This window comes from Bos taurus, chromosome 18, assembly GCF_002263795.3.
Source record: "Bos taurus isolate L1 Dominette 01449 registration number 42190680 breed Hereford chromosome 18, ARS-UCD2.0, whole genome shotgun sequence".
Taxonomy (NCBI): Eukaryota; Metazoa; Chordata; class Mammalia; order Artiodactyla; family Bovidae; genus Bos; species Bos taurus.
In genome coordinates, this window is record NC_037345.1 from 36,480,983 (window position 1) to 36,491,155 (window position 10,173).

Below are 10,173 nucleotides of genomic sequence, written 5' to 3' on the forward strand. Positions count from 1 at the left end.
AGCGGCGGGGGGGGGGCGGTCACGGTCTCTATGGTTTCTCGTCAGGCCGGCTTTCTTTTCCCGAGAGTCCTCCAGACTACGGGGCGCTAGCGTGGGGAACGATTAGAAAGCAGCTAGAGAGGCCGGCTTTGGGGTTGCCAAGGAGAGCCCGGCGGCTGGGCTTCCGTTTCCGCTAACTGAGGCACGAGGATCCGGCGTTGCAACCCAGCGGGAAAATGAGGCCGCTTACTGAAGAGGAGACCCGAGTAATGTTTGAGAAGATAGCAAAATAGTAAGAGCGCTGGAGCAGAAGAGGGAGTGTGTGGTTGGCGGGGACGGGCGTGGGTGGGGCGGGGGTCGCGGTGCGTGGACGACTCCGGGCGCGGTCTCCAGTCCTCATTTTTCTCTCAGCATCGGGGAGAATCTTCAGCTGCTGGTCGACAGGCCCGACGGCACCTACTGTTTCAGGCTGCACAACGACCGGGTGTACTACGTGAGGTGAGGCGGCGCGGGGCCAGGTAGGCAGCGTGGAGTGGGTTCGGGCCTGGGTCCCACCGTACTCCCTCACCTCCTCTTTCCCTATCCCTTCAGTGAGAAGATTTTGAAGTTGGCCGCCAATATCTCCGGTGACAAGCTGGTGTCGTTGGGGACGTGTTTCGGAAAATTCACCAAGACCCATAAGTTTCGGTTGCACATCACGGCTCTGGATTACCTAGCACCCTATGCCAAGGTTTGTAGGGTGGTTTCAGCTCGCCGCTAGGGATGGAGTCAGTGTAGGCTGAGGGCCACGTCAGAACGCAGAATTAGGCACATCTGCTATGCAGCGGAGTTGCTGACCGTGCCTGTCAGTGCCAGCACCTGAAGCTGTACATCTGCTACCTGGGCGTCGTTGGGGCTGGGGGCTAGGAGCTAACCCTGTGGGGCTGCGTAGTGGTCTTATCTCCAGCAAAAATGGAAAAGCCTATGCAGACGCAGCTCGACACTGAAAAGCAAATAGGTGGCTATGAAGAGGAGCCCATTGGGGTACAGAAAAAGAGCTGTTAAACGTTTAGCCCATGGGAGAAATTGAAGAGTTGAGGAAAGAATCTCTTGGTAGTTCTCGTCATAGAGTGAACGGTTTAAGGGAAACAGGCCTCTTTCCCTGAAAATTCATATGACAAAATAAATGATGTGTGGAAATAACAATCACTATGTTTTGTACCTCCAACTGACATAGTATTATAGGTCAAGGTACTTCAGTTTTGAGGTCACAGAGTCGGGCACGACTGAGCAACTGAATATACACATACACGCACATAATTCAATGTCAAAGTAAGAAAAGCTTAGTTCATAAGAAGAATAAACCACAGACGTGGTAGCTAGCTGATCTACAAGGGTGTAACTGTTAGCATTTTTATGTCTTTTGGGTTTAATTCTTTTTCTTCTAGTATAAAGTGTGGATAAAACCTGGAGCAGAGCAGTCCTTTCTGTATGGGAACCATGTGCTGAAATCTGGACTTGGGCGAATCACTGAAAACACTTCTCAGTACCAGGGAGTCGTGGTGTACTCCATGGCAGATGTCCCTCTGGTGAGTAGAGATGGTGGCTGTTAAATAATCAAGTATCTTTTCTTTCAAGAAGAATGTGTTTTCAGTCTGCTCTTGAGAGGCTAAATTCTTGGCACCTTTTGAATTCTTCAAAAAACTGTATTTTTTCGTCTTTGTTGTTTCCAGACCTCAATGCGTATTTATTGAATGACTTGAGTGAATCAGTGTCTCTTCTTTTGAATCCCAGGGTTTTGGGGTGGCAGCAAAGTCCACACAAGACTGCAGGAAAGTAGACCCCATGGCGATTGTGGTATTTCATCAAGCAGACATTGGGGAATATGTGCGACATGAAGAGACATTGACTTAAAGCAAAATCGTCGCAAGGACTTGTGGCTGTGTGGAAGGGCCTAGTTTTGTTTCCTGTGTCTCTGTAGGCGCCACCGTCATGTTGAATTTTTGTCAACACTGTGACCTCTTCAGGGACTTCTTAGTTTAATATTCTCTTTATCACCGACAAATGCAGGCTGGATTCTTACTATGCAGAAATGACTTAAAAATGGGGTTTTGGATCTTTGTGATTGTGACTCAATAGATTACTGTTTTATATTTGAATCAGAGGGCTTCTTGTTTGAGTAACAGGTTCTAAATTGTTGGAACTGAGGACAAGAATAGCTTGTTATTGTTATCTGTGATAACACTTTTCCAAACACATGATAAGGACATAATGAATTTTCTTAACTATTTATTAATATTATGAAAAATAGATATTGCCATATCAAAATAGTAGGTCATGTTTGGGATTTTACAAATGAAATATAGATAAAATAGTAAGGGCGGTTTATTCTGTGGCTTTTCTATATGATAGGTGCTGTGTGGTATGGAAGAAAAAACTGATTCAAACACCGTTTCTCACATTTACCAGCTATATGGCCTTAGATGAGTCATTAAACTTCAATAAGCTTCATTTCCTTCTTCTTTGAAAATACCTTACCCATCTTCCTAAGAATAGTTTTTAAAATTTAGAATTATGATTGTAAAGCACCTAACACAACGCTTGGCAAATGATGGTGTTGAATACATGCTAAGACTTGTTTTTGTAACACTTATACTGAGTATTTCTGTTACTAAGAATAGGATATTATGAACATAATTTGATTATATTACCTTGGTTTTAGCAAGCGGTTTTCTTGATCTTTTTCTTGAATGGTATGATCCCCGGCTGAATGTTATTTTTATCACCTTGATTTCTATTATAAATCTTTTGGTTTTTTAATTCAATTTTTTTTCTTGAAGTATAGTTGATGTACAATATTGTGTTTCAGGTGTACAGCAGAGTGATTCATTTATATGTATATTCTTATAAATCTTTAATTACCTCACTGGATTGGACAAAAAGCACTAATCAGAGACCCTGCAATAATAATTCGGCTCTTCTGTCCTCCCCCATGCCTTCCAAAATTACTTTTAGAATTATTATTTTTTAGCAAAAAAGCATATCATAGAAAAAATTTAACTCCCTGTATTGTAGTTTCTTTCGGAGAAGGCAATGGCACCCCACTCCAGTACTCTTGCCTGGAAAATCCCATTGACGGAGGAGCCTGTTAGGCTGCAGTCCATGGGGTTGCTAAGAGTCGGTTTGACTGAGCCACTTCACTTTCACTTTTCACTTTGACGCATTGGAGAAGGAAATGGCAACCCACTCCAGTGTTCTTGCCTGGAGAATCCCAGGGACGGGGGAGCCTGGTGGGCTGCAGTCTATGGGGTCACACAGAGTCGGACACGACTGAAGTGACTTAGCATAGCATTGTAGTTTCCTTAGTGCATATACTGCTTATTTTAAATTCCGAAGATGACATCTCTAAAAAGAAAGCATTTTTCAGTTATAGCAAAGCACTCTACAACTCCTGTTTTAGTATGCAACATATAAACCCCAGTTTATATATTTTTGTCCCATTTGTTTCAACTCTTCTCTCTTCCAAGGTTCTCTGTTAATTTCTAAATAGATATAGTGAAGGTTAAGAGATTGCAATATGATGGGCAGTATTTTGATGATAGCATTTAGTGCATACTTTAGAAATAATCAGTGTCAGAACTTAACACATTTTATTATTTTATTGCTGTTTTGCCTGTGTAGATGAGAGCCATAGAGTACAACTTTCTAAAATTGATTTTTTTCCCAACTTTACAAAGATTTGACAAAGCTTGTGCCCAGAAGGAAAGAGCTAGGGCACTGTAGTCATTTGAGGTTAGCATCTTGGCTTCTGTGTTTCTGTAGTCATTGGGGTATTGAAGAGACGCTTCAAGAAATACAGCTGCAGGATCCCAGAAAGAACAATGACAAGGCTCTGGGCTGTTGACCACCAATTCACATAGTTATAGTTTGATTGGAGAAGGAAAAAGTCAGCTGTTTTTCTCATGCGAGCGAAGTTGTAGTGTCGCCACATGTGAAAGATATTGTAATGCACCTTTCGTGTGCTCTCCTGTGGGACAGAAAGTGAAATACAGAAAGGGTTCCTTTTTACCTCTCATCTAGCCTCGCCTGGGCACCCACCAGCACTAACCTCCTATATTCACGTGATTTTATGATATGTAAAAGTTGGCTATTGAGGGTGCAGAACAAAAAAAAATGGGCTATTGGAGTTGTTGGTAAATGGCTAGTTTTGTTGTATATGAAAAAATTACCTGGACGTCAGTTTTTTAAAAATAATTTTTACAATGAAAAATTTCAGTGCTGAAACCAGAAAGCTCTTCCAGAGTATGTCTAGATGTAGACATATACTCAGCACATCAATGATTTCTGGGCAGTGTCTTCTGTTCTTTGTATATGGTAGAAGATAAGAGCCTGCAAATTTTTTACTGAAGGGCCGGACAGTAAATATTCTAGGCTTTGAAAGCCATACAGTCTCTGTTGCGGTTACTAAACTCTGCCACTGTGGCACAAAAGCAGCCACGGACATGTGCCCAGTTAGCTGTCCCCCAGTATCTTCAGGGAGGTTGGTCCCAGGACCTGCAGAGGATGCTCTGGTCCCATTGTCAGCCCTCCATATCTTCAGATTCTCTACTTGCAGATACAGAGGGGGACCAACTGTAATTGTCAAATGAGCATTGTTTTGTTCCAGTAAAACTTGACTTACAAAAACTGGGCTTTTGTGCATCAGGGAGACTGTCAAGAAAGTGGAGAGAGATCCCAAACAGTGGGATAAAATACTGTATTGGCTGAAAAGTTTTTCTGGAAGATAGGCTAGAAAATCCTGAACAAGCTTTTTTGGCCAACTCAATATTTGCAAACCATATATCTGATAAAGGACTGTTATCTAGAATATATAAAGGACTCTTAGAACTCCACCATTTAAAAAAACTAGATTTTAAGATGGACAAAGGATTTGAATAGATATTTCTCTGAAGTAGATATACAAAAGGCCAGAAAACACATGGAAAAATGTTCAGTGTCATTAGTCATTGGAGACACAACTCAAAAACCACAAGATACCACTTACACCCACTAGATTGCTATAACAAAGACAATAACACATTGGCAAGGATATAGAGAAATTGTAGCTCTCAACAGACACTGCTGGTGGGATGTAAAATGTGTTACCCACAGTGGAAAAGAGCAGTTCCTCATTGAAGTTAAAAAGTTATCATACTAGCAGAGTATACCACTTTTATGTGTACAGAAATAGAAGTATGTTCATACAAAAATCTATATGCAGGTGCTCACAGCATCATTATTTATGATAGCCAAGAAGTGGAAATAACCCAGATGCCTACCAGCTGATAAGAAACAAAATACATTGCATATATACAATAGAATATTATTCATCCAGGAAAAGGAATGAAGTACTAACACATGCTACAATGTGGCTGAACCTTGAAAACATGCTCAATGAAAGAAGCCAAACACAAAAGGCCACACTGTATGAGTCCCCTCATGTGAAATGTACAGAAGAGGCAAATCTGTAGAAACAGGAAATAGATTAGTGAGGGATTACCCAGGACTAGGGGGGCATGGAGAACAGAGAGTGAATAACAGGCATGCAGTTTATTTTTGGAGTGATGAAACTTCTGGAATTAGATGCTGGTAATGGTTGCAGGACTTTGTAAACCACTAAACTGTACACTAAAAGTGGTGTATTATATCTAAATTAAAAGGCTGCGAGCCATTATTTGCTGATGCCTGGTAGAGGCATCAAGTGAGGAATTTCAAGAGCTCCAAGTCACAAAATTAAAGGCTTCAAATCTTTTCGCCTGTTTGGTTTCTACCCAAATGAGCTTTTACTAGTATGATATTATTCCCACTAATTCTAATCTTTCCTCCAAATTTAAACTTAGTTTCCATGGATGTTTCTCTCCCATGGAACAGTTACCTCAATTGCATCCAGAGTATCATTCAGTTGTTTTCTTTCATTCTCTTTGTGGTCCATCTCAGGCCCCTCATAGAAGACTCCAAAGTTGAGGTATACTTGGACGGAAGCAAAGCGATTTTGCTGGTTTGCTAGACAAAGCTGATAAAAACCTGTACAAATTCCGAGATCATTACCAAGTTCTTGATCTCCTACCCTCCGACCCTCTAAATTTCCCTGGAGATAACTGTTCTCCAAAATTAAATGTGCTACTATAGACAAAACTGCAAAGATTCAGTTTTTGATGTGGAAGATCCTACCTGAAATGTATTTTACTAAATACTATAATGTTTTGCCAGATTTTAGTAACTTGAGCTCTGTATTGGATAGAAAACGTTTTCATCTTTTTCAACCTGTAATTCTCACATCTTCTAAGCTATTTCTAACCACAAGCATATTAAGAGCATATTGTTTGCCTGCTTGTACACCATTAGAGCTGGGATATCATCTTGATCTTGAAAGTAGGAAAAAGATGGATGCTGTATGAATGAAAGAAGCTATCCAGGAGTGACTTCCTGCAAGGTGGTTTGTATGGGGGCTGCTGGTTTGGGGTATGTACTGATGCTTATTCTCAACTGAGGTCGCCTCCTGCACGTGGCGGTGGGGGAGCAGTGGGGAGGAGCAGGGTTCGAAAGATGTGGCAGGGTATTTGATCGTCTTAAGCGACTGGAAGGCACTACTGGCATATCGGGGCCAAGATGTTAAATAATAATGCTGATACCCTGTGCTGTGAACTGAAGGATTGTCTTATGTACCTGTTGAGAAATACTGTCTTTTTTTGTGCACCTGGCTGGTACAGAGAACAGTTCATACTGACTAGTGCTGTCCGGAGTGAGGACAGGCTCGATCTGACTGTGGGAATTTTATGGCGACTGGAGAAGTGCTTTGTTGTAGAATGTGGATATTTGTCATGGCCATGCATTTTCCTTATATTCTGAGTCTGCTTTTTGGTAACTGGCTCAAGTTGTTCCGATGACTGGGGTACTATCCCATAATAAATTTATTAATTGTAATTCTGTATCATATATGGATCTGCCTGTTTTGATCACTTTCCCATAATCTGGTTCACTGGAGATGATGAAATAAAATCGAGCTTCTGGAGCCCAATCAAGGACATCTGATTAATGTCCTTGGCCATTGGCAGTCTACAGGAAATCTGGTTTCTGGTTTTCAAGGTTAATTTTTTTCCCCTACTGTTTCACCATCCATATGTGGAAAAGTCAGGGCTTTTGCATCTCAGTACTTATTAATTTCAATATTTCCTCATTATTTTCCCAATTTCAAAGAAATACATGATTATTACAATAGCTGTGAGAATGAAAACAGACCTGTCTCGTGGGTAGAGAAGTTAATCTGTCCCCGAACATTCTTAGAGGTCTCTATAAGGAAACCCTGTGGGGTATGTGCAGTGGCAGCAACATGCCGGTCATGTGACATTCCTATTGTCCGCTGAACCTGCCGAGACACATTAAAGAGGGAGGAAAGCCCGTGCTACATCATCAGGAAGCTAACTGAATGGTAAGATTGACATCCAGTGACCATCAGTACGGTGGTTCTCAGTCAGGGGTGGTACTGCCCAACCCCCACCTTGAATTTGGGTCGAGGTATCGCATTGATGTTGCATGCGAGTAGGGGAGGGCCGGGAGGCAGCAATGCTGAACATCCTGCCATGTTAGAAACAGTAAGCAAGACAAAGAATTGTCCAAAATGCCAGTAGCACCTGGTGAGAAAACGTGTCTCAGACCTTGAATCTGGCCATGTAGTTCTTGGCTGAACTCAACTTGGTTTTGACGTCCCCAGTGGTATACCAGACTTGGGCTTTTTTGATACTTGACAGCAAGTAAGGCATTCAATAGGCACTTGTCTCCAAGCTGGACAAGCCCAGGCTGTGAGCTGTGTGGTAGCTACTATTCTATTATTAATTCAGAGATAAGGAAAATCTCTGATAAGTTAGTATAAAATGAATTTTAAGTTACATTGGCATAAGACTAATATAGTTTTTTAATATGTAAACAAAATTTAGAAAGTTAATAGGTTTCCAAGGTAAAGAACAAAGGAAATGAACAACTAAGTTACTGGTGAGCAAGACCATCCTTGGGCACAGCATGGATTAAAGTACTTGGCTTAAAGTATTTAAGCAACAGGACTGATTACATAGAGAAACCTTGAGTCGGTGATTCTTCAATTTGTGGGAATTACCCCTAAAGGCAAGAGAGTAATATTGTTTCCCCAACTTCATAAACTGAAGCGTCTTTGAAATCTCTGGGTCTGTCTCCAAAGTCCGTGTGATTTTTTTTGTTCAGCTTGGTACCATATCCATATTATTTTAATATTTAAAAAATGGACTCTTTCTTTCCCCTCTCATCTCCAAATTCAAGTAAATGTGATGATTCTCTCTCCAGGAAGAGGCACCCAGTTTGTCCCATGACTTCGGGCACACTGCCACAGCCCCAAATTTGAGAAACCAAGCCATATGTTTTAGTGATTATTCATCTATCAAGTTTCCATTTAACTGCAGACCCATTTCACTAACAGGTGGGGAGTCATAGCATAATAAAGACAACTAGAACCTTGTGTTTATTTAAAACCTGACCCCCTTTATAAAAGGAAATGAACAAACAAGAAAAACAAGTCCCCAGTATGACCACGTACCCACCTCATAACTGAAATAGAAGTAGCCAGTCTGGTGGGCAAATTGCCAGAAGCATTCTGTGCCTCCTGGAGGGATCACAATGGCAAAGTCGTGTTGATCTGCTCCACGGAAGAGGGACTGGTCCCCAGTGCCACTAAGGGGTTCTGTCTTCTGGCTCCTAGCAGAGCTCACTAGGTTCAGAACCACCAGTCCAGCCACAAAAAGCAAAGGGAACATGCTGCTCCCTGGAGACTCCTGTGTGTGCAGCCCAGTGGAATCAAGCAGTTTAGTGTATGTACTGTTGAACCAAGCACGGAATCAAGCAATTTAGACCACTGCTGGGGTAATGATTAACTCCACAAGTAACACTTAGGCCAGTCTCAGGGCCACGCATAAGATATTCCAGAATAGAATTGGCATGATACCCATATTTGGCTCACAGGAAGAATTTTTGCTTTAACATCGAAAACTCAGTGGCTTACCAAACCTATTTAATGGGTTTCTACATAGACTATTACTTCAGAAGAGCGATTTCCACCCTTCCTTTGGGCTGTCATTTTTCAGTTTTTACCTGTTGGGAATAAACATTAAGCAGGTTTATTTCCAACTATTTGAATGTATGGACTTATTTCTCAGTACACAGTCGCTGGGAGATTTTTTTTATTCATATCAAATTGTTAGATGATACCTGTTGCTCCTGTAAGATACAAGGGGCAAAACCTGTTTCAGGACTTCTTTCTGCCCAGTGCTACAGCATAGGAGAGCAAAGCACAGCATGGAAGTGTGTAGAAACATTTAAATGGATGAAGAGTGAGCAAGAGACAGTGGTCAAACTCCTCCAGCTAACCCTCCTCATTCTGCTACCATCCACCTGAATGATAACAGTCACCCCTAAAGCTATCTAAAACCCACTGAAAGACTGTTACGTTGTTCAGACACTTGATATGTCTTCTTTTATCTGTGGCTTCTTTAGCACCCACAGGGGGAAAAAGACTTACTGAACACCCACTGTCTTCATGGAGGAGAGATTTACCTGCATCTTATTCTCACATCAGCCTACAACGGAAGTACCATTACCTACTACATTAGAAATGAAATGGACATCCAGGGTCCAGGGGCTAACTCACCATCTACAAGCACAGCTGGGGCCCTGAGTAGGCCTCACACTCCTACCCCTCAGGACAGTGTGTCTGTCAGTCTCTGAGTTCTGACAGAGTCTACATGTTTTTCTCTCAGCCATCATCTTAAGCATGAGTACCTTCTAACCAAGTATTGCTTCAGAATGTATCACAATGAATCCGAGTGGTAATACTTTTAACTGTCACCAAGTATGTGCTGTTATGAAGAATGTACTTCATAATTGTGGTCAGTTCCAAGGCCAGATGACATCACAGCAATCTGGAGGCACAGTGGCTGCAGTGCTGCTAAGGTGAAGGTAGGAGACACCGGGATCGTTACCCAGTGACGCACAGTGACCAGCACCTCCACTGGAGTCCCACCACTGCCCCAGTCCTATCACTGCTCACCAATATGTGGTAAGCAGTGACAGATTCACCAAAATAGTCATCAGTTCATGGTAAGTTGTCTAGTCCCATAGAAACTATAGGCAGAGGTTTTTCTGTACACATTCCGT

At 42.0% G+C, this 10,173-nt stretch overlaps 2 protein-coding genes across 5 annotated transcripts in view; one reads left to right on the forward strand and one right to left on the reverse strand.

Annotated features, from left to right (window-relative positions):
• Window positions 1-165: 165 nt before the first annotated feature.
• Window positions 166-10,173, forward strand: part of NIP7 (nucleolar pre-rRNA processing protein NIP7) — a 66,870-nt gene continuing 56,862 nt past the window's right edge. The window contains exons 1-5 of one of the 2 annotated variants that reach the window (NM_001192239.1): window positions 191-271; window positions 391-477; window positions 571-709; window positions 1,407-1,547; window positions 1,753-2,963. In NM_001192239.1, coding sequence (NP_001179168.1) covers window positions 216-271; window positions 391-477; window positions 571-709; window positions 1,407-1,547; window positions 1,753-1,872 — 543 coding nt within the window. In that variant the 5' untranslated portion in view covers window positions 191-215 and the 3' untranslated portion in view covers window positions 1,873-2,963. Of the gene's footprint in view, window positions 272-390; window positions 478-570; window positions 710-1,406; window positions 1,548-1,752; window positions 2,964-10,173 lie in introns of those variants that run through there. The other variant, XR_009491145.1, reaches the window with a different exon arrangement.
• TMED6 (transmembrane p24 trafficking protein 6) lies at window positions 3,590-9,927 on the reverse strand. Of its 3 annotated transcripts, none has more exons than XM_024978357.1 (5): window positions 9,668-9,927; window positions 8,565-8,838; window positions 7,237-7,363; window positions 5,873-6,021; window positions 3,590-3,985 (listed from the first exon to the last, which is right to left on the reverse strand). In XM_024978357.1, the coding sequence occupies exons 1-5, from the start codon at window positions 9,790-9,792 to the stop codon at window positions 3,752-3,754; spliced, it is 909 nt and encodes a 302-aa protein (XP_024834125.1). In that variant the 5' UTR covers window positions 9,793-9,927; the 3' UTR covers window positions 3,590-3,751.